This window comes from Arachis ipaensis, chromosome B7 (genome assembly GCF_059453495.1).
Source record: "Arachis ipaensis isolate K30076 ecotype BB chromosome B7, ASM5945349v1, whole genome shotgun sequence".
Taxonomy (NCBI): Eukaryota; Viridiplantae; Streptophyta; class Magnoliopsida; order Fabales; family Fabaceae; genus Arachis; species Arachis ipaensis.
In genome coordinates, this window is record NC_142442.1 from 139,206,718 (window position 1) to 139,231,317 (window position 24,600).

The 24,600-nt window shown below is 32.3% G+C and overlaps 1 protein-coding gene across 1 annotated transcript; it reads right to left on the reverse strand.

Annotated features, from left to right (window-relative positions):
• Positions 1-17,254: 17,254 nt before the first annotated feature.
• LOC107606191 (zinc-finger homeodomain protein 2) lies at positions 17,255-19,159 on the reverse strand. The gene is made up of 2 exons (XM_088494184.1): positions 17,956-19,159; positions 17,255-17,638 (listed from the first exon to the last, which is right to left on the reverse strand). The coding sequence occupies exons 1-2, from the start codon at positions 18,761-18,763 to the stop codon at positions 17,580-17,582; spliced, it is 867 nt and encodes a 288-aa protein (XP_088350310.1). The 5' UTR covers positions 18,764-19,159; the 3' UTR covers positions 17,255-17,579.
• Between the last annotated feature and the right edge of the window lie 5,441 nt (positions 19,160-24,600).

A 24,600-nucleotide genomic window follows, 5' to 3' on the forward strand; every position in this document is an offset into this window, starting at 1 on the left:
TATCATTTTGATAGAGTGGCTGTTACTCAAACTAAATCTGACAATGCTGATAAGAATTTAGTGCAAATTGACAACTTTTATCCTAAAGTTTTTCATGCTAATTTGAACTCATATGAATTGTGGCATGATAGACTTGGCCACTGTGGCATAAATACTATTCTAAATGTAATGATACATTGTAATTTGAATGTTCAATCAAATAAATCCACTTTTTATGTTGGTGAATTCTGCTGTATGGCAAAAATGCACTTTCTTCCTTTCTCTCTAAATAAATTTAACTTTAATGCTCCTCTTGAAATGGTGTATTCAGATTTATGGGGACATGTCCCTATTACTTCATATCATGGATTCAATTATTATATCTCATTTGTTGATTCTTTTACTAGGCATACATGTGTTTATCTTCTCCATTCTAAATCTCAGGCATTTCATGCTTTTTTATAATTAAAAGCTAATCTTGAAACTCACACGGGTCTAAAGATTAAAGCTTTACAAACTGACCATGGCCGTGAATACATATCTACACAATTCACTTAATTTTTGGCTACTCACGGTATCACTCATCGCTTCTCTTATCCATACACTCATCGACAAAATAGACGGGCCGAAAGGAAGCATCGTCACGTTGTTGAAACTGGTCTTGCAATGCTTGCAAAAGCTTCTCTTCCTTTGATACATTGGGACGATGCCTTCCTTTCGGCAACCTACATCATCAATAGACTTCCCTCTCCAAATACTCAAAATATCACTCCTTATGAACTCCTTCACCATCATAAATCAGACTATTCTTTCCTTAGAACCTTGGGGTGTGCTTGCTATCCAAGTCTTAAACCATATTCTACCAATAAATTTGACTACAAATCTCAATTATCCATCTTCGTAGGTTATGCTCCTAATCATAAGGGATATAAGTGTCTCACTAAAACTGGAAAAATCATTATTACTGGTCATGTTGTATTTGATGAATCTAAGTTTTCATATTCTATTCTTTTTCCATCCTCACCTCCTGTTTTGCCTAAGCAACAATTTCCTCATACATCCTTGGTACTGCCTATTATAACTCATACTTCTTCAAATGCACATCTTAATAATGAGTCCAGTTCTGCTCTTCATTCATCCTACCAACCAGTTTCATCTAGTTCTAATTTTGACCATCTTCCTCACTCTTCCTTAGATGCATCATCACCTAAGCAAGCCTCTAACCAAAAATCAAATGAGCCAATTCTTCTGTCTAAAGTCAATACAGCTCAACACCACTCAGATAGTGTCCCTATTTCAGGTTTAGAAATACAATTTGGAAGTTCTCCAAAACCAAAAATTTTAACTAATACTCACTCAATGCAAACCACATCCAAGTCTGGTATTGAAAAACCAAAACTATTCTCAACAACTATTTCTTCCAATCTTGATCATTATAATAATGTTCCTACCACCACTGCATAGGCTTTACAGTCACCTCATTGGCATCAAGCCATGTTGGAGGAGCTGCAAGCTTTATATAAGAATCAAACATGGAGTTTAGAAACTCCTCCCCCTACTGCCAAGGTGATCGGTAGCAGCTGGATTTATTCTATTAAAAGAAAACCAAATGGAGATATTGCTAAGTATAAAGCTAAATTGGTTGCAAAGGGTAACCACCAAGTTGAAGGGGTTGATTATGAACAGGTTTTTGCCCCTGTAATCAAACCTTTATCCATAAGAATTGTTCTCACCATTGCTTTAAAGTATCATTGGCGGCCTCGGCAGTTTGATTTCAATAATGCATGTTTGAATGGGGATTTGAATGAAGTGATTTTTATGAAACAACCTCCAGGATTTTTTCAAGGTGATGTTGGACAGGTTTGTAGATTGAAAAAATCCTTGTATGGCTTAAAACAAGCCCCAAGAACATGGTTTGTTAAACTTTCTTCAACTTTAGCTTCATTTGGTTTCATCAAAACCAGGTCAGATCACTCCTTATTTGTCAAGCATGATCCTACTATCGCTATATATATTCTAGTATATGTAGCTGATTGATAAACCCTAATTTTGTGGTTTATCTTGTACTTAATTTGGGGGATTTTATCACCCTTTCTCACATTTATTCAATGAAAAAGCATGATTTTGCAATTCTCTCTTGATTTGTGCTTAAATATGAAAACATGCTTTTTAGGCCCTTAAATTGGTGATTTTAATTCACTTTAATTCTATTCGATGCCTTGATGTATTTGTTGAGTTATTTCAGGTTCATAAGGCAAGTATTGGGTGGAAGAAGTGAGGAGAAAAGCATGCAAAGTGGGAGAACTCATGAAGAAATGAAGAAACAGTAAAGCTGTCAAGCCTGACCTCTTCGCACTCAATTAACCATAACTTGAGCTACAGAGATCCAAATGAGGTGGTTTCAGTTGCGTTGGAAAGCTAACATCTGGAGCTTCAAAATGATATAAAATTTTCCATATGTTGCTTCACGTTCAGGGGTGCGCATGCGCCATGTACGCGTGCGCGCCGATGCTGCTGGTGGCCCACTAAAAGTGAAATCGCCCCCAGCGATTTCTGAAGCATTTTGGGCCCAATCCAACTCATTTCTGATGCTATTGAACCCAAGGATTGAGGGGAGAATGAACGAAGAGTCATAGTTTAGTTTCCATCATGTTTTAGGGTAGAATTCTAGAGAGAGAAGCTCTCCCTTCTCTCTAGAATTTAAGGTAGTTTAGGTTTAATTTTCTCAAATTCATCTTTCAATTCTTGTTTTGATTTCAGTTCTCATTATATTTTAGTGTTCTATTGTCTCAATCTTCTTAGTTTCTCTTGTTAATTTCTTGTTTTACTCTCTTTTATGTTTATGAACAATTGTTGGATCTTGATTTTCTTTAATGCAATTTTATGTTTCCATGCTCTTCTATGTTTATCTTCATTGTTATTGTTGATCTCTTGCTTATGATAGTTATGGGTTTTGTTAATTCTTGCATTTTGTGATGTTTACTTTTCTTGCACACTAGGTGTTTGATAAAATGCTTTCATTAGTTTTTGAGTAGTTCTCTTTACTCTTGGCCTAGGCTAAGGGAATTGAGTGACCTTGAGTCATTGGGTCTCAATGATTTGGTGATTTGAGAACCCTTGGTGATTAATTTGATACTCATTGACACCAACCCACTACTAATCTAATTAGTAGGTAGGTTGGGACTTATGGGATGATATGATCAAACATATTTGACGTACTTTAAACTTAGGAGTAGATATTACGTACTTAAGGCTTATGGAAGTAGACTTAATAGGTTGGCCTCTCATAATTATCAATATTTGGTTTGTAGACAAGGATGGTGACCTCAATTACCTATGTCTAGCCAAGAGTTCTTCCCATTTCTTTTATTAGTTCTTGTTATTTTACTTTCTTGTCATTTATTTTCTTGCAAAAACATACCATCAAACCCCCTTGATCTTCATAGCCAATAATTAAACACTTCGTTGCAATTCCTTGTGAGACGACCCGGAGTTTAAATACTTCGGTTAATTTTCATTTGGGGTTTGTTATTTGTGACAACCAAATTTTTTATGTGGAATTGTTTGTTGGTTTAGAACTATGCTTACAACGAAGTTCTTATTTCTAGAAGAGAAATTCTAGACCGACACGACAAAATCTCATTATCAATGATATACTTATTACTGGGAATAATATAATTTCCATTCAAAATACTATAAAGCAGCACAACATTTTTTCCTTAAAAGATCTTAGTGAATTTAGTTATTTTCTTGGAATAGAAGCATGTAAGATTGATTCAGGAACTTCTCAACTTAGCCAAACAAAATACATCTCTGACCTATTGAAGAAAGTTGGCATGGAAGAATTAAAAGGAGTTCCAACTCCTATTATCACAAGTGTTAAACTATCTAAAGAAGGAAAAGATATCTTTGACGATGCAACATTATATAGATCTGTTATAGGGACTCTACAGTATGCTACCTTAACAAGACCAAAAATCTCTTATTGTGTTAACAAATTAAGTCCATATATGCAAAGACCCTTGATTAGTCATTGGAAATGTGTGAAGAGATTGTTACGATATCTTGCTGGGACAATAGAACAATGTCTTTTGTTTAATTCCAACACTGACTTAAGAATTTATGCTTTTCGTGATTCAGACTAGGGATTGGATGTTGATGATAAAAAATCCACTTATGGTTATGGAGTTTATCTTGGTGCAAATCTGGTATCTTGGTGCAGTAGGAAACAACCTCTGTCAGTAGATCCAGCACAGAAGTTGAGTATAGGGGACTAGCTGAAGTAGATTCCCAAATAGTCTGGCTCCGAAATCTTCTCAAGGAACTTCACATCCAAGTTGACACTGTTCCCACTCTATATTGCGATAACATGAGTGCAGTTTTGCTGGCAGCTAAGTGTTAGATTTACATTTTGAGTTAGATTTACATTTTGTTAGAGAAAGAGTAAATCAGAATTAGCTAAGTGTTGTTCATATTAGTGTAGTGGATCAAGTGGCTAACATTTTTACCAAATCCCTATCAGCAAAATCTTTCAACAAGTGTAAAGACAAACTTAAAGTTACTGCAAGAGTATCTCCAAGTTTGAGGGGGGATATTGGAGATATGAGCAACAGTTAGTAAAACTGTTAGTTAGCTATAACTGATTTAGTTAGAAGTTGTTAGCTTTCTAGAGATAAGGCCCTCTAACAAACTCTGCTGTATAAATAGAAGGTTATGATTCTGTTGTAAATAACTAAAAATTAGCACAATAATTATTATTTTAATTTTCAATTCAAATCTCTTGTCAATCTCTCTTTTCTGTATATTCTTTCATTTCTATCATGTTACTTTCTTTGACTCTCTTACAACTGTCTGGTTATTAAGTGAATGTCCCACCCATTATTATGGTTTTTTATTTGATTAGTATAACCAGGCGCCTTGACATGGCAGCTTAAGCTTTATAATTTAATTTTTTTAAGAAAATTTAAAAAAGTGTACTTATGCAAAGTAAATAGTGATGATGATTCATGAGCAACCAAAACATCTAAATTCAATTAATTGAAATCCATATTTCTAATCACATTATATAAAGTGAAAATTTGAGTAGAGAAAATAGATTCGAGCAGTAAAAGTTAATTTTTGCATTGCACCCAAAGAATCAAAATAAAATTGTGATTCTCCAAAACAAATGATTGAAGAGGAAGTAACCTACGTGAAATGACTAAAATCTTCACTCCACTCTTAGTATTATAAACTTTCACTTTGTCTAAAAATGGAAGTATAATATTTTTATAAATATAAAATAACACTCACTTTTTAAATTAGTATTTAGGGTTAATTAGATTAATATAATTAATTCTACAAAAATACTATTTACATATTAAAATTAGTTATCAAAATCAATCATTATATATTTATAAATAAATACATATGTTGATTAACTCATATTCAATGTGTATTTCATACTTTAACATATATTTTATAGTAATAGTTAATTTTAGTAGCTGATTTTAGTGTTTATATAACATAGTTGTTATTTTTAATATAAGACAGAGCCAACTTGAAAACTATAACTGAACCACCTTTAATTTACAACTATGCAGAATTCTAAGTGATCCTGAAATTTCACACTATAAATTATATCATTTCATTTAGTGATAAATAAAAGGTAGAGTTAATAGTCGTTTCTAACCATGAAAGATTGAGGTGTTGACAATACTGATCATGATTAATTTAAATAAACTTTATAACCACAAAAGATTATATCTGTTTCACATTTCTAACCAAACGTCACTTTGCGAGATACGCTGTTAGTGTGTATGTTTTCTTTAAGAATTTGAAATCTCAATTATCAAAGTCTGAGAAAACTATCTCGACAGAGCTAATTGGAGGAATGTCTAGGCGTCGAATCACAAACTTAGTTACATTTAATGCGAGTTACAACAGTTATGAAAAGTGTTGGATCAAAGAGGAAGAAGGCTAAAAATCTAGATGGGAAATGTTACTATGGGTTGAAAGTGGTATTGCTAGAGTCTAGTATCGTGACAAATCCTGGAAGAAGTTTCATCCGTTGTCCAAGGTGGGCGGTAAGAAAAATCTAATTTTTGAAACTTTGTTAGAAGTGAAGATTTTATTTCATATTTTTGTGCACACATTTACTACTTCTTCGTTTATTATAGACACAACACTATAAATATTTTGCTTGGATGGATGAGATTGAAGGTGGGTGGGAAGCTTTAGTGAGATTTGTGATTGGAGCAAACAATAAACTTGGTTTTGTTGACTCTATTACCATAACAGAGCTGCCCAATGAATCTAACATAAAAGTGGTTATGAGAATAAGCACTACAAGAAAAATGCTGAATATCGTCGAAATTATCATCGGAAAAATAAATAAAATCCAATAATATAAACCTCGCAGTAATTAGTTACTATCGAATTTTTTCGTCTGACGGTAATTACCATGAGATTCTGCGACGGATTACTTGCCCGAAAAATAATTTGGTTATCGGCAGATTTTTCCGACGGTAATGTTGGTGTCATAATATCTTGTTTTCCGCACTATTACCGTCAGTATATGCCCTTAGTAAATCCGACGGTAATGTCATTTTTTAAATATTGTGATGCATTTTTTTATTTTTTTCTTTTTAGTTTTAATTTTTTATTTAAATTTATTTTTCACACAATTAGTGGTCAAATTATAAATAATAGAAACCAATTATGTAATATTTAATATAAAATATTCAAATAAATTAAAATTTAAATAAATCAAATAAATACAATGAAACTGTAAAACAAAGCCCTAATCACTAAAGATCCTGATGGTAGTCATCATCATCGTCATTCCCGCGGTTCTACTGAGGCGGCGGAGAAGGCAGTGATGTCTGTGTCCCACTACCAAGGCCGCTGCCACCGGTATGCATCTGAGCCTAGTACACTGCCATCAGCTGCTCCATCTGCTGAAGTCGCTTCGGGTGCTCCCTCCATTCCAGCTTGAGATCATTCGTGTTTGTCATGCGTCTGAGAATCTCATAATACCTGTCCTGAGTCTCGGTCAACTTCTAAGCCTGTCCGTGAAGGCTCCGGGTGAGCTCCTACACCTGCAGGCTCAAATCAATGCCTTTCTCGGGATCAATGGCTCGACTGGTGGCAGAGGCAGACGATGGCCTTAACATGGAGGTATGGAGGCTGCTACCGAATAACAATCTCAGCCCGTATACGCGATTCTTGTACGACACTGAGGCGATCTCGCGCCAAATCGCATCGGGATGACGGGATCGACGACTGAACCAGTAGAGCCACTGGCGTCCTTCCCACTTTGCTGAGATTGCTGAGTTGTGACCTCTAGTCTCTACGTGTAGGACTCCTGTGTAACACATGTTATTATGATTAGGACGACATCTGTACAGTTAATTGAAAATTTTATATCACAAGATGTTTGCTCACATAATGATCTGCAGATCACCGATAAGCAAATCTCACATTGTTCTCCTTCAAAGTATGGGTGTACTTGAAGGTCTCTGCCAATATCATATCGCGATCTAACGACTTTGACTACACATGTTGCATTGAAACAATATATTAGGATGCCTAATAATGATATGTCAAAGAATATAACTAAATTAATAACAAAATTAGAGAAGCTACATACCAGCCTGGCCTAAGTCTTCATGAATGTCGCTGAGCTGCCAGTATACTTGGATGACCTGGCTGATGCCCTGTTAACTCTGTTTGTGAGACGCTGATGCATGAACTCTTTATCAGTCTCCCGGTGAGCATACAGAGCCTTCTTGATTTCTGGATAGAGCCAGGAAGTGAGGGGGTCGCGCCTCTCGCATACATCCTCCAGCATTTGTTGCATCTACCTACCCATTCGATGGTCGTATATTTTCTTGATGAGGGCATTATGCTCCTTGTCCGATATAAAGTTCAGCTGCACAAAGAAATTTTAAAATTAGTTAATCAAAATATATCGTATTAAAGAAAATAGAAGATATAAACTAGCTAAGAAGGTTTGACTATATTAAGTTTTTACCGCCCACTTCTGAAACCATCGGTATTTGGTCTCAGAGGGGATCTTCTTGTTGCTTGGTCATGGATGGTCATACATCAGTTTGATGACATTGGTCATCTCCTGCTTACATGCATTGTTGTTTGGCACAAACCTATCAACAATTCACAAATAAACCAATATGGCAATATAAATTAAAACTTCAGAAGCAAGTAACCATAATATATAGATATTTTTTTAGAAACTTCGGCAAAATTTCATCTATAACTAGAATGTGCCACAAACTCTATCCATCAACAATTAACTTAAACAACAGTAATTGTCAACAATCAACGAACAACAACCAATAATCAAGAAGCAACATCCATAAATCCACTAAATTAGAAACAATAATCAAGAATCAATAATCAGGATATATCAAACACTTTCACCAATTCAAACCTACAACCTTAAATCCACTAAAACCAGAATCAACTATCAAGAATCACTAATCATGATATATCAGACACTTTCAGTAGTTCAAACCTACAACCCTAAATCTACTAAAACTAGAATCAATAATCAAGAATCACTAATCACGAATTATTAAACACTTTCAGCATATAAAAAACTTAAAATAGTACTTACATCGTTCTGCCATCAGGCCAAATCGTCATCCGTACGATGGGAGGTGGTGGAGAGGCATCATCTGGCTGGCTTCCATGAGAGAATTCTGGCACCATGGTGTCCATCGATGGAGGCAGCGTCGTTGAGACAGTGGGATGCTGAGCAGATGGAAGCGGCATTGTTGCCATAGACGCAGGAACATAGTTTGGGTTAGGGACCATAATGAACGGCTAGTCCAATGCACCCACAACCTGTGACATCACCAGGGTAGTCAGAGTAGAGGGAAAGGATCTAGAATTCTCAGAGGTACCGGTAGAAATACTCCCTCTACCACGACTACGACCATGACCACTTGGCTGATCCCCAATACTTCTACTTGTCGTCATGTCTGCAAAGAGCATACCAATTAAAAATATGCTAAACATATTCACAACATCGTTCAAAATACTTAATCAAAATAAACTACATTAAAATTAGTTAAAGAAATACATTATCCGTTGAAATCAAATAAAACCAAAGAGGTCAGTGCACATTCCAATTTCACAAACATTTAGCAATATATATTACTACATGTATAATTTTGTCTGGATACAAATAAAAAGTCATCCATAAGTAATTTAAAATGATCTCATATTTGATTTCTTTTAATTTACTGTCATTTTCACTCTTAAAATATATTGAAAATTAATGTGACTGATTATCAGAGTCTTTAATCAAAACCAAACAAAGAAAACAAATAATAATAATCAACACAAATCAACAATAATAAGAAATTCAAAACAATAAATCAACCTTATAAATTATAATAACTAGTTCAAAACAAATCAACAACAATCAAAACATATTTTACTTAGAATCAGAAGAAATCAAAACTAAATAAGAAACACAAATCAGAACATGTTTTAATTAAAATTAAAACTAACAAGTTTAGTATCCTAAGTTCATAATTTTAGAAAATTCTAAGTTTAAAATAAGTTCAGTACCCTAAATTTAGAACTAAGTAAGGAACCCAAATTAGAACATGGTTTAATTAAAATTGAAACTAAAAAAAGTCAGTACCCTAAGTTCAGAATTAAATAATCAACAATAATCAGAAGTCTCAAAGTAGAAAATAAACCTTCCAAAATATATTAACAAATTAGAATTTTAGAAAACCTTAAATTCAGAAGCATTACCTAAAGAAGAGCACCAGAGCTAAGAAGAAGAAGCGGCGTAGGCAGCAACGGCAACAACAATATCAGCTTGTTTAGAATTCAGTAGCTACAACGATGACAGCAAAAACGACGAGGAGTGGCTTTCAGAGAAGAAGGGGCTGCCGGGGAGATGAGAGTGGGAGGCGAGAGGGTTAGAGAGAGAGAGAGGGAGAGAGAGAGAGAAAGGGAGGAAAAAGGGTTATTGAAAGAGAGAGAAAGAGAGACAACTTCCAACGAGGGAGAACAAGGTTCGCGCTTCAAATTTACGGCACATTTACCGTCGGAAAATACGATGGTAACATATTGCAGGTTGCAAAAACGAAGCGTTTCACTAAGTGAATTTATCGTCGGATTTTTCTGCTGGTAAATCTGACCCTAAAGGACGCGCCAATTTTTCTTCCCTCCAATTATTACCGGCGGCTTTACCGTCAGAATCATATATCCGCCGAAAATAATTTGACCTGACGAATTTGACGCCTAACCCATCGATAAAGCCACAGCTATTCTGCGATGCTAAATCCGAAGGTAAATCTGACGGCACTCAGTGTTTTTCTTGTAGTGAGGGAAGATTAAGGGGAGAATTAGAGAAATTAGAGTATGGATTTTGTCAATTGGTATAAGACTTGTGTTGTGTTTTCTTACAATTATGTTCCTAGTATTTAAAATGTAGAATTGAGGTTTGATTTAGTCAATCTCTTTTCCTGGGTTGAGATGAATTGGAATGAAAGTGTAATGTTATGCTAGAACTCTTCGTGGATGTTTGCTGCTTTTTTTTTTTTACAAAAGTAACCTGACAAGTTTGCATGTGTCGACATATCTAACAATGAAAATTTGAATTTGACAAATGTAACCTTTAAAATTTTGAAATTCAACATAGCTAATTATATTTTAAAAAGCAAACACTGATCTAACCTTGACATGCAAGATATATTACAAAATAACAATTTCTAAAACTGAATCAATATAGGACAAAGTCAAATATGTGACCATCTCCGAACATAGTAAACATATAAATTTATGCTAATTCATCATATATGTTTGATGAACATAAGTAATGAAACAAACTTAGCTACTAACAATATGAAAGATCTATATAATAGTTCCAAAACAATGGCTATAACAAAGTTTTTAAAAAGATCGAAGTGCACATGTTTTATATAACATCCATATATAACTGCATTTAACACTACAACAAAAAATCCTTATATCCAAACGATTTTTGGTCCTAATCAGGTGTGAAATTACTACTACCACTAGAGAGCCCACTTGTTGGTTCTCCAAGTCTTGGAGTCAGCATAAATCGCATGAAACTCGTAGTAGTTCCAGTACAAACCATACATGGTCTCTTGGCTAATAATAGGCACACTTGAGGGGTTGCTCATTGAAGGATAACTCTTTAAGTTCTTTCTTTTGGTTGGCCTCTTGCTATTGGAGGGTCTATTCTGCATTGAAGGTCTAACTGGTGTTGGTCTTAGAGGTGCCGCTTGCATTGGAAGTTGGTTGTCTTGAGGAGGAAACAGTGGAGTAGGATTTAACAGAGGGGTAGGACTGGAAGTGAGTCAAGCCAGCTCATGAGCCAGCTCGAACTCGACTCGTTAATAGCTCAACAAGTAGAACTCATTAGCTGGTGAGTCAAGCTTGAGCTTGGATAAGTTCAGCTCATTAGCTCGTGAGTTGGCTTGATTATATATATACATAATATTAAAAGTATATATTAAATGCATATAGGATATGCATATTAATAATTTAACATATATATACACACACACATATAAAATAATAATATATAATTTTACATATATATTAATGTTCTTAATTATTTAAAATTTTATAGTCATTTTTTATATATAATTTTGATGTAGGACATAAATAAAAAATTTATAATTGATAGATAGACAATATATAAAATTGATCTTTTTTAATATTTTTTAATATATATAAGTTATACTTTATTGATATAGAATTATAGATTATGTTTCTATTATTTGAGCCAACTTGTGAGCTTTCGTTGATGCGAGCTTGAATTTACGAAATAGGTTCAATTGTTAATGAATCGAGCCGTGAGCCAAGCTTAATTTTTGTGAGTCGAGCTTGAACTTGGCCTAGTTCGACTCAACTTGGCTCACTTCCAGCCCTATAGAAGAGACATGTTTGGTATCACTTGGTTAGAGAAAAAATAATTACAATAATAGTTAAAAATGATGAGGTATTGCTTAAAGATAAAATATATGATATGAAGAAGTGCAAGATGAGAAAATAAAATGGAATAGTTGGAGTCACCATAGATGGCACTGCAGCACTTGTAGCTGTTGGTCCTACTTCTTCGAATGTAGCTATGTCGTCCTTCTTTTTCTGACTGGTTCTACTATTATGTCCGGTTTGAAATAGCAAGAAACAAGTTAGGATAAATTCTAATGTGGTATTTATATGACACTAATTGTAAACAATTATACACTAAGACAATATTTGCAAACTAGTTGTCTATATTTTTGCTTGACTCTATGAGGATCTAGTTGTGGCTCTGGTGCATCACTCATTTTATTTCCCTTCATCGTTGGTCTTTTGCTTGCCCTCTTGTATGCTGGTGATAAAATATTCGCATAGCCATGCTTTTTCTGAAACTTTTTGCCAGAAATAGGTTGAATCAGGAACTCATACGTTTTATTGTATGTTTTAACAGTGAGCCAATTGTTTGCATATTTCTTGGGTCTTCTATTATGATATGCTAGAGCAACACAAACATATTGACAGGAGAGACCATTTAATTTTCAAAATCTACAGGTGCATGTTTTCTTCCCTAATTTTACACTGACCTTAACCAACAAGCATTGAATCTTAAACATGTTACCAGCTAAATCACCTGTTGGAAACGACCTCCAACGGTTGATCTCCTCTTCTCGACTTCCAATCTACTCTACTGAAGTGGAGTAATCCTGCCCATACCCCACCAGTGTCTTCTTGTTCCTGGCCAAGATGAGTATAATGTAATATCTAATCTCTTCAAGCATGGTGATAGTTGGCTTACCCCTCATTTATTTTATGCAACCATTGAACACCTCAGCATTATTGTTTGTGATGTTATCGTTCTTTGGCCACTCGCTAAAATGTGAGGGTTTATTCTCTTAACTTTGTCCATGACAGCATTGAATTCCTAGGGAGTTATTGCTTTTGCACAGCTAAATAATACTACATTGAACTCCTTAACATTTCATTACTTAGCAAAATTCTGCTATATATGCCTAGAACAAAATCTATAATACAATCCTGGCATAATTTCCTGTAGAGCAGGTATAAGACCCTACAAACTCTGCACAATACAAATTTGTTACAACTATTATAATACCAAAACACCATACAAGGCTATAAAAGAACGTAGCATATGATTAAATTTATTAAATTTGTTAACAAAAACATGAAATTAATTCTATTAGATTTCTGTGTTTTGAATTATGGTATATTGTTTTAGATACACTAAACTATTTCTCTTGAGTACTATGAAAGTAATGTTTAGTGTATATAACAGAGCATTTAACTAAAGTTAATGAAACACAAATAACATTACCTTTCGTTGATCACTCATAAAACTGAATCCAAGTGACGTATCATCTCTAAGATCCTCTTGTAACAGTTGAAGAAATCACTTCCAATTGTCTTTTGTTTCTGCAATAACAATTGCATAGGATATCGGGTAGATGTGGTTATTAGCATCTTGTCTGATAGCTATCAACAGCTTTGCCCCTCAATACCCTTTAAGAAATGCCCCATCCAGGTATATAAAGGGTTGACATCCACCCAAGAAACCCTTCTTGTAAGCGTTAAGACAAATATATATTCACTTAAAAAGATTACCTAAATCAGGCATCGTTGTTGTCTCAATAATCACAGTTAAACTAGGATTATACCTTAAAATCTCAAATTTATAGTCTCGAAGCAATGAATAATGTTCCTTCTCCGATCCCTCAATCCACTCTCAAGCTTTATACACCGGTAGGTATTTGTTTCATTTATATTTACATCGTACTCTTCTCTGAAGAATTGCTCAGCCTCTTTCATCGTCAACTCTGGTTGAGTTATCCTCCAATTCATCCACTACCTACTTTTCAACAAGTGGTTTGCACTTGTTGTCTCTTGCACAAGTGTGTTGATCAACAAAGGTCTTTACTTGATAACTAAGAGGATGAATTTTTCGTGCATAACAAATCTGCCATGGGCAAATTCTTGTCATAACATGATTTTTTATTGCTTCGGATCAACTATGGGGAAGAAAATGCTCCTTTCAATAAGAATGTTGTACCTTCTTACTACTTTCTTGAATAATGTCATTCTCTCAAACTCCATTCTCACCTCCAAACGCACTTGTTGAACCAGAGCATCTACATTTTCTTATGGTTATGCTGCTGGCTGCTCATCTTCTTCATCACTGCAAATGCTATCGCAACATTTAGACTTATAGCAGCGATATCTAGGATCATTTAATGAATATTCTTCTTTATCAACAGGCAAAAAATGCATAGAGCTTTTGTTGGATCCAGATTTTGAATAAAAGTTTAACTCATAGAATGATAGGAAGGCGAAAACAACTACTTTAGCGGCACGGTTTGCAGGTGACAACAACGACGATTGACCCAGCAACGTCAAGACTCTAGATACGTGAGAGAAATGATCGCGACGACTACACCGGCGATATGGACAAACAATAAACGCTAGTGAAGAGTGAAAAAGTTTGTCGAGTTAGATGAGAATAGAAATCGCTATTGATGGAGAAGCTTTTTCTCTGCGCGCAAAACCCCAAATTTTGTGTTTTAACTTTGGTACCAAGAGAGCAAAAAACTCAGAGTACAATAGTGAATTACTATGTTATTTGTAAATTAAATTAAAATAATAAAAGCCACGTAAAAAGTTAAACTAGTTGCGCATTTTATAAATTAACGTTTGATTAAAAATCTCAAACAGATATAATTTTTTATAATTATAAATTTTATTTTAGTCATAGTCATTATTATCGCGCTTCAATTTTTTATATCGTTCAAAGAATATCTAACATATATGTACATATATATCCATAACACAATTCTTGCTAATTTAGCATAGAACTCAAAATGATAATAAATTATCACTTATTGGCTGGTGATGATTCTCATTAATTTAAAAATGATAGAGGTGACTAAAAATTATGCCAACCGATGCTGGCAATTTAGAACTGTTCCACGTGATTAATTAATTAAGCAGTGAATTTAATTTGTACATAAAATAATATACGTACTAGGATGATATATTATTATTGGTGTATCATTTTGGCAGTGAAAGCACTCATATATAAATTTTTGGTAGAAAATAATTTATCATCCTGCTACGCCATTAACTATTTACAGCTAATCATATCTGCACTTATCTAGTACCTTATTATCCTATTTATATTAAGGGAGATGCACTCAACTACCAAATTCGCTCATCAACATTTTAGACATGTGGGTTAATTAATTAATTAAGCAGACAAATAATTAGAAATTTAATAGTGTATGTGTTTTTTGAAAAGTGATAATATGTGTGGACACAGAAGAAAAACATCAACACTCCTGCTAAGTACGGTCGATTAAACAAGACATTAATTTCAATGAGCTAATCATGTTAGACATGAATTAATATAGTTGATCAGACAAACCAAACCCCAATAAATTGTCTGTAATGTACAATCAACGTCATATCAGTTTATATATACAACACCATCACATTATTAGGTTGCCATATGAAACTTGATTATTGAAGAGTATATGTGAGTAAATTAAACTTAATTGAGGGGTTACAAAACGATTGTTTCCGAGACAAAGGCAATCTCTTAATATAGAAATCCGATAATGTTAGAGAAAAAAAAACAGCTAAATAATCTCTTTATATTAAATAAGACATATTCTGATTATTTTTTATTAATATTTTTTAGTTATCAAATATTTTTGATAGAAATAAACTCAGGTTATAATAATAGAAATGTTTAATAATATATATGCATCATAAAATATAAGTGTTTATATACATATGAGATTGTGCCGTTGAAAGAAAGAAAAAGTGCTAGTGTGTTAACAGTTTTATCTAACTAGTGCATATAGAATTAAATGATCGTAAGTTTACGTGGTTCAAGGGGTCAATCATGTAGTTAAATTAATAAAATATTGGTGAATTTGATTTCATTGTTCTATTTAATATTCTTCTGTTGAGACTTGATGTTCCACCTTATTGTGTTAAGCTTTTTATTTCAAAAAAAAAAAAAAGCAGTTATATTCCATTACACGATATAGTTATGGGGAGTGGTTTAGTTCCATTATTCTACTTGTAATAATTTACTCGTTAAATTAATGAAAACTTCCATTAAAAAAAATTTATTAAAAAATTTTAATTTGTTCAAAATAAACTGTTAATTAATACTATAGTTCTGTCGTCAATTTTAATTATTATTATTATTATTATTATTATTATTATTATTATTATTATTATTATTATTATTATTATTATTATCTAAGAATAAACTAAATATGAGAAAAAAAAAACTTTAAGTTCAAAAGTTAACATTATTTATTATCATTTTCAATATAAACTATTAATGTTCACATGTTATTTGATTTTTTACGGTATTCTTTTTTTTTAAGACTAATTCGTTACAGTACTGAGCTTTATTTAAGAGTTTGCTATGAATTATTGCATACACAAGACAAAATTTAAACTTTCAATACTTATTTAAGCGGACTAGTAAGCTAATCACTAGACCAATTCAACTTGCTTAATATTCATTCACATGTTATTTTTATTAATACCTATCATTACTATTTGTAAAGGCTTAATTAATTAATTACCAAGAAGGAACAGTGGCATATAAACTAAGTAAGGAACAAAATAAAGACGATTATTATTGTAACTCAAAATAAAGACGATTATTCTTAATATATTCTCAACAATAATAAGGAAACTGAAGATATATGGTCCTTCTCGGTGGTACATGCAGAAGCAGTAATAAGTTAATAACCCTAATTAGTAGTTATTAAGCAAAATAAAACCTAACTAGACTCGTTAATTACACTAGTTAGGCAAAGAGAAAGAATCAAAGAACAAAGCAGAAACAGACAAATTAAAGGGGTTAAAAAAAAAGGTTGGAAATGAAGAGGTAGCATTAGCGTGGAGCAGTGTTGATGATCATGATCATGATAATCAGATTAAACAAAAAAAAAAGGTTCTGAAATCTGCACACATCTGAGCTGCAAAAGACTGTGATCTGTGATGATGCTGCTGCACCCACAAACAGTGTACTACACCACGCCGCGTGAATTCACCCACTCATACTCAGTCATTTTCATTTTCCATTTTCTATTTATTATTTTCTGTCATCATTTTGATACGCCAATGGCCGAATCGGATTTTCAAAGCACAATAAAAAAATAAAAAATAAAAAATAAAAAATAAAAAATAAAAAAGAAACAGCGACCTAACATACAGATCGAGAGAAAAGAAGAAAATTAACTGAAAGTGAAGTCCGAGAAGAATTAATAATAATGGTGGACGAGGTACCTCGTCTTCATAACACAATGCAAGTACCTGACTGAAGAAAAGAAAGATAAATAAACGCCAAAACCAACATAAAATAATATTGCATTATTAAATTAAATTAAATTAATAATATTATGGATCAAGGTTTTCTGGAGTGTGAATGTGAAAGTAAGCGAATTCTGGGGTGTGCTTACGTTAATGGGAACGAGAAACTAACTAATCGACATTAATATGAGAGAGAAAGCTTAATGATTGTTGACCCAAGATAAGGAGCAAATTCAGGAGAAGATAACACTGCTTTTCTCTGCATGCCATACACGTTCACCTCCATACTCTTCTTAATGATAACAAAAACAATTCATCATAATCACCATCATGTTTAGTTTCCGATATTATACTAATTTAAGTCCAGAATAATAATTAATTATGAAAATATGAATAATAAACCGGAAAATTAAAAAATCATGAGCAGCCAACAACTGAACTAATTAAAAGTCTCATGACATAAATTAAAAAAAAAAAAGAAGAAATAACTAATAATTAACAAGAACCCTAGCTAGCTAGATCTCTCATCAATTGAAATTTCAGATTACAATGTTTCTCGCACATGCAAACACTATCTTGCATTCAGAGGGGGGAATTAGGGTTTCTTACCGAGAGTGTGCTTATTGTTATGCATCCAAACCTTGAGAACATGTCTCTTAACACCGGTTTCAGCGCAGAAATTCTCAACTGCAGATTCATCATGCTTCTGGATTCTCCACCCTAACTGCTCCGCGAATGCAAGCATCTTATCCTTCTGCTCCTGTGTGAATTTCGTTCTAAACCTCTTCTTTGTTCCGCTTCCGCTACCGCCGCCGCCGCCGCCGCTGCTGCTAGGGTTTGACATGTCTTCTTCCTCTTTGTAGAATCCACCGCCGCCTGATGCGGCTGCTGGAAGAGCTAGAGGCCGGTGCTGCGACACCGGCGGAGTTGACAGGTGGAGGTATCCGCCGGTAGGAGGAGGCGGTGCGCGGTGGTAGTAAGGGGAGAATTGATGGTGTTGGTGGTACTGGTGGTGGTGCAGAGGCGGTTGCGGCGGTTGCTGAGGCCGAGGAGTGTTCTGGTGGTAGGGGCTTGTCTCGCCGTCGATCTCTTTGCGGTGGAAATTGCGGTGGCAGTTGCAGGCAGCGCAGATCACGGCCTCCAGTGTTCCTTCCTCTCCGGCGGCTAGAAACTCGCAGCAACCGTCAACGGCGTGGCCACCGATACTGACCGCGTGATTCTTCTGACATTCTCTGTACCTGACGCCGGTTCCACCTTTCCGACCAGGTGTCACGGCGGCAGCTCCTCCTCCTCCTCCTCCTTCTGATTTGGACCTCGCCGCCGAGTTTCCAAACGAGTCATAACCCTGCGGCGCAGGCGGCGGCTCCGGGATCCCCATTTCCTCTTCCTCTTGGTCTTCGTGCTCGTCAAATTCCATATCGCTCTCTATTTTGTTTTCTTTTAAAAAAAAATTAAAAATAAAAAAGAGGAAAAGAGAAAAGAGATAATAAATTAAAAAATTCTGTTTTTAATTTGTGATTTGGGTTTTATGGTATGTTAGGTTTGTTGCTTGAGATGGGACTATGGGAGAGGATCTACACAATCTACAGTTTTTTTTTCTTTTTTTCTTTCTAACATAGAGAGGTGAAAGCTCAAGGCTGAGTCAATTTCAGTGATAAAAGTGTCAAAAACGCTACTAAGTAAGATTGTGTACGTGTTTATTCATTTATAATGGGGGTTGTAATAATTTATAATAAATAAAATAAATATTAATTGAAGCACTCGGAAAAGAAAGTTGGCATATTAATTTGTTGAGGTTATGGTAATAATAAAATAAAATATATTTGTTTAATGAGTTGAAGATAAGAGAGGAGGAAGAGGATGTGGTCATCAATAACCGGCCTGCACAAAAAGAGGGTGTGTCACTACACAAAGCCTCTCAAATTCTTCCCAATTTTCATTACATTCACATTTACATTTATATTTACATTTACATCCCATTTACATCTGCATCTAACCCCCTCTCTCTCTCTCCCCTCTGATAATGTTTGGGACATTTACTTTTACTTTAACTGGAGAACTCATGTATTCTTTTCTTTTTACCTCTTTTTTTTTTTTTTTTTTTTTACTTTTTGTAAAAAAAGAGTATTATTTATTTACATCCTATAATTGGATTTAGAATTTTTAAAATTTGTGGATAGAAAAATAAAAATGAATAAAATTTTGAATTTTATCAAATAATAACTAATAAACTAGTGATTCAGAAAATATATATACTTTTTTTTTTACAAATATTAACATAATAACTCGAATAATATATTATTAAAGGAGACATCAGCAGCTTGTGAGGTGAATGGTAAAGTTAAGATGATATGGATGCATGGCATATTTGTAATTGAAACGAAGTACACAAGGGAAGTGTAGAACTATTTGAATGAGTTAACTCTAAAACTATGTTTGGATATAGAAAAAAAATGGAAGAAAAGAAAATGAGAAGAAAGAAAATAGAAGAAAAAGTAGAGTTATTTGTATATTGTTTGGATTAAGAGAAAATAGATGGAAAGAGAATAGAGAGAAAAAATTTTTTTGTTTGGATGAAAAAAAAATGAGAAAAAAAAATTGTAATAGTATAAAATTACATTAATACCCTTATATATATATATATATTATATGATCATTATAATTTATTAATGATAAGAGGTAAATGATGTATAATTTTATTCATATTGCCTCTATTTCTTTTCATTTTCTTTTTATTTGTAGAGAAAAAATAATTTAGTGGATCTCATTTTTTTTTTATTTTCTCTTCTCATCCAAACAACAAAAAACTTATTTTTTTATTTATTTTCTTTTCTCCCATTTTCTTTCTCTTCAAAATCTCTCGATCCAAACAATGTGTAAATCAATAATTATCATTTATTCATTTACAATGACGGAACCAGAATTATTATAATGTTAGAGCGCCAAATTCTAATAATTAATTTTAATTCTATAATATTTTTAGTTTAGCTTTTTATTATAATAAACACATTAATATTTATAGAATGATTGTATAAATTTATACTAAAATTATGTTAAATAAAAAACTTAAAAATAAATAACAATTATATATATGAATTAAAAAAAATATTTTTATTTTTTGGTGGGGGGATCATGGTCACGCAGGCCCCTCCTTGGTTTCACCCTGAATCCTGATCATGTACACATTAAAAGGTGATAAGAATAATAATAAAATTAGTATTTACCTTTTGATTGAACAAAAGAATTATTATATTAATTATAAAAATATGTGAATTTAATTTTTATTTAAAATTTTTTATTAATAATAATTTTAAAAATATTTTATATGTATATTTTATTTTTTAATATTAAAATAATTGATAAAGCATAAAAAGAAATGTGAGTAAGTAGCAGTGAGAAGGATGAATGCTGAATAGAAAAGAAAGTTTGAGAAAGAGAAAGCAAAGGGGGGTTGAAGAAAGGAGAGAGAGGGAGGAATGATTTTAGTTAAGATGGGAGACCGACTCTTCATCGGAAAAATTAATCTGTCGGCATTTATGGGAGCCGCTTACGTGCCCTGCTCTTCCGACATGACGTGACGTCACTCAACCCTCACCATTTCATTAGGATTTAAGATTGGGAATTAGGGTGCTGTTAGGTGAGTCCACGTTTCATACAGTTTCACTCAAGCAACGTACCTTTTCCCAAAGCATTATCTTATCAACAAAGCCAAACCACGTGCCACCCCTAACTACTCAATATTTTTAGTGCTTTCTTCTATTTATATTTTTTAATTATATTACTTGTATTTTAAATATAAATAATATTTTTGTACATTTCTTTACTTTATATTGATTTAGTATGTTAAAAAATATTAGAGAATTAGAAAATTTTATTATTTTTAATTTATAATTAATTATTAATATTTAAATATATAAATTAAAAATATATTATTAAATTATTAGACTAAAAAAATTAAATTAATAATTAAAAATATTAATAAAAAATAAATTTTACAGATTCTTAAATTTTTTCAAGTATGCTTGAAAAATAAAAATTAATTATTAAATTAATAATTAATTTATATAAAATATATATTAAAAATATAAAATATAAATTAAAATAATTTAAATAATATATAAATATATAATTATTGTTTTAGTAATTAATTTTTTATTTATACCGTACATAACATTTTTATAAAAAATTTATAATGAAAAAAAAAAGGGGATGACAGTTGGTATCTCTTGAGTTAATTAATTTAATGGGATTATAATGATATTCTTCAATTTATATATCATGCCTATATTCATCCCTTATACTCACGATTACATGTAACAAAATACAAATATATTATGCATAGGATTTAGTTAGAATACATTAAGTATATAAAATTTAGTTATAAAATCATCAATTAAAAATAGAAAAAGCATGAAAAACTAACTTTTAGTTAGCCAATATTAATTAATGTTAGTGTTTAGATATATAATTTAAGATCTAAAATCTAAAATAAATAAAAAATTTTATAAAAATTAACTAATATTTATCTACCATTATTCTTAAAAATAAACAAATAACACATCAGTCATTATTAATTACTTAAATAATTATATAAATGAGAGAATTTAGCCGGATGACAATATAAAAATAATTATTAGCAACGAATGATGAATGTATATAAGATTTAAGGAATGTTAATTGTACATGTGATAACAAATTAGTAAGATGATGAGATTGGAGACTAAATTTTTACAGTAGTTCTTGATATTTAAGACTTTTATTATTTTTAATTTTTATAATTTAAAATTTATTATATTTAAAATTATAAATTTAAAAGACTAAAAAAATAAAAAATCATAAATCTAAAAAATTATTTTTAAAAATTTAATCATGATATAAATATTTAAATAAAAATTTATATGTAGTCAATTTTATGTGAAGTTAATAACTAAGAACCGTTACGAAAAGAAAGTGGGAGGGAGGGGGTGAAAGGCGACACGTGATTGGGTCTCAACATCTTTGATTCCCCAAAGTAACCGTACTTAATTCTGTCACTCTCATGTCAGCTGGCAGGAAACCACCTCTCACATCTCAATTCCCATGTAACGCACTCATCAATTATCAACCAAAATCATCATTCATTTCATTACTTATACTTGAGTAGGTAATCAATCATCATATTTAAACATCTTAAATCACACAAAAACATTTGAGGTTGAGAGTTAAGCGTGTTAAATGAGAATTACACTGAAAATCAAGAGTTTGATTTTGATTTTGATGCTGAAAATACATATATATACATTCTCCTAATCACACTTTGAAGTAACATGGATGAAAATCCCACTCCCACGTGGCGTATCTGCTTTAGTTTGCACTATTCCATTTCCTCCCTCGCTTTTTCTTCCACATTATTTTGCTTAAATTATATTCCTTTTGCTTTCCCTAGCTACATTTATTCACTCTCATTCAAATTCAATCCCCACACTACACCATTGTACCAAAAAAGTAACTGGATTCTAGCTATTAGGTCAATCAGTTCCAACTCCGTGTGCTTCTTCTAACTTTCTACCTAGCCTTGATTCCAAGATACTCATCATCATGTGACTTATATTTAAGATGTTTAGAGTTCTAAGTATACATATACACAAAGATATTTAGGGTTTGAACCAATTCCTCGTACATGTAACTTAATCTCTTATGTTCTTGACCTTTAGATTGAATTAATAGAGAAACAGGAGACGTAATCTCTTATTGTTAGAGATATGTTGCATTTTTTTCGACTTAAATTTTTGGGATGAACAGTTAGAAAAAAAATCTATGTAAAAATATTAGAGATGTTATCATTATTTATATATATATTTTTTTATGAATTTAAATTTTTAAAACGAGTAGTTTTATAATAATACTTATAATGTTTTTTTTTTCTTAACATATACAATACTAATACGTTGACTGAGTTATATTCTTCTGTGCCAAAATCTTCTCTACAAAAAAAAAATTAATTAAGACGAGGGTGATTAAGGGGCTTGTGGCTCTCATTGATCTTAATTATTTCAATTTTTCTTTTACTTTTTCCCTTCCCCATCTCTTTGTCTTTGAAATATGCTTCTTGGTGTGAGTGGGAAAGCAGTAAAAAAAGCAAACAGTAAAAAAAATAAATGGTGGGACATGGACGACGTTGACTAGACGATAAAAGACGTTGAAGATTGTGGGGTATGCAGTAAGGAGTGTCTGTTATTCATTCTCCATTTCCATGCTTTATGGCAGCCTTTTTATTTTGTATTTTGTTATGTTTATTATCATGATGCGTGACATTTAAAAAAAAAAACCCTTGCAATTTCTCTTTTATATATATATATATATATATATATATATATATATATATATATATGAGATATAATTATTAATGGTATCTTTTTCTATCAGTTTAAGTTTTTAGATTGAATAATTTTATGATAATATATTTATATACTGTTATTTATTTTGTATACATATTTTATAATATCGTTTATTAAATTATGAGTTTGATTTAATTGCTCAAGTGCCTTGAAACTTTAAAGGACATTATGTAGGAAAGGTATGAGGAGCCAATGAAATATTTGTACAATGTGTACAATGAAGGTTTATGAAATATTAGAGATATAACTATTAGTATTATATTTTTTCATCAACTGAAACTTTTGAGATAAGTGGTATCATGACATAGTATTAGAGCCTTAGATTTAAAAGGTCAAGAGTTTGATTCTTGGTGAACCCAAAATCAGTTATCCGTTAGCGGGATGCCATTATGTATTATCTTTCTTAGAATCTCAAGTTAGAAGATTTAACAAAAATGAGGTGATCTAAGGTAATGAGTGATTAGAATGTACATTAGTTGTATCAAGTGTTGTTTATGCATAAGAGGTAATAATACTACATATAAGAATCGCAGGAAGTTACAATTACAAATACTTAACCAATATGACAGTTTTGTTGTCCATCTTTGAGCTCCTAATAAAGATTTGAGAAAAGTCCAAATTATTCTATGTACAAAACAAAGTATCATTCATGTCAATATATCGTATTATTCGTCCTTTGATGGGACGCTTTTATAAGATTATGCGGATATTGAGGGATTACACACCACCTTCACCTTGTGATGATGTCCTAGTTTTTGTTTATTTTTTTATTTTTAATAGGATGTCATGTCTTATATGTTATATCTTTTCCATGTTTTGTAAGAAGAGCGGTGAAAAATTACTTAATTGGCAGAACTAACGGTAAATTGTTATATCT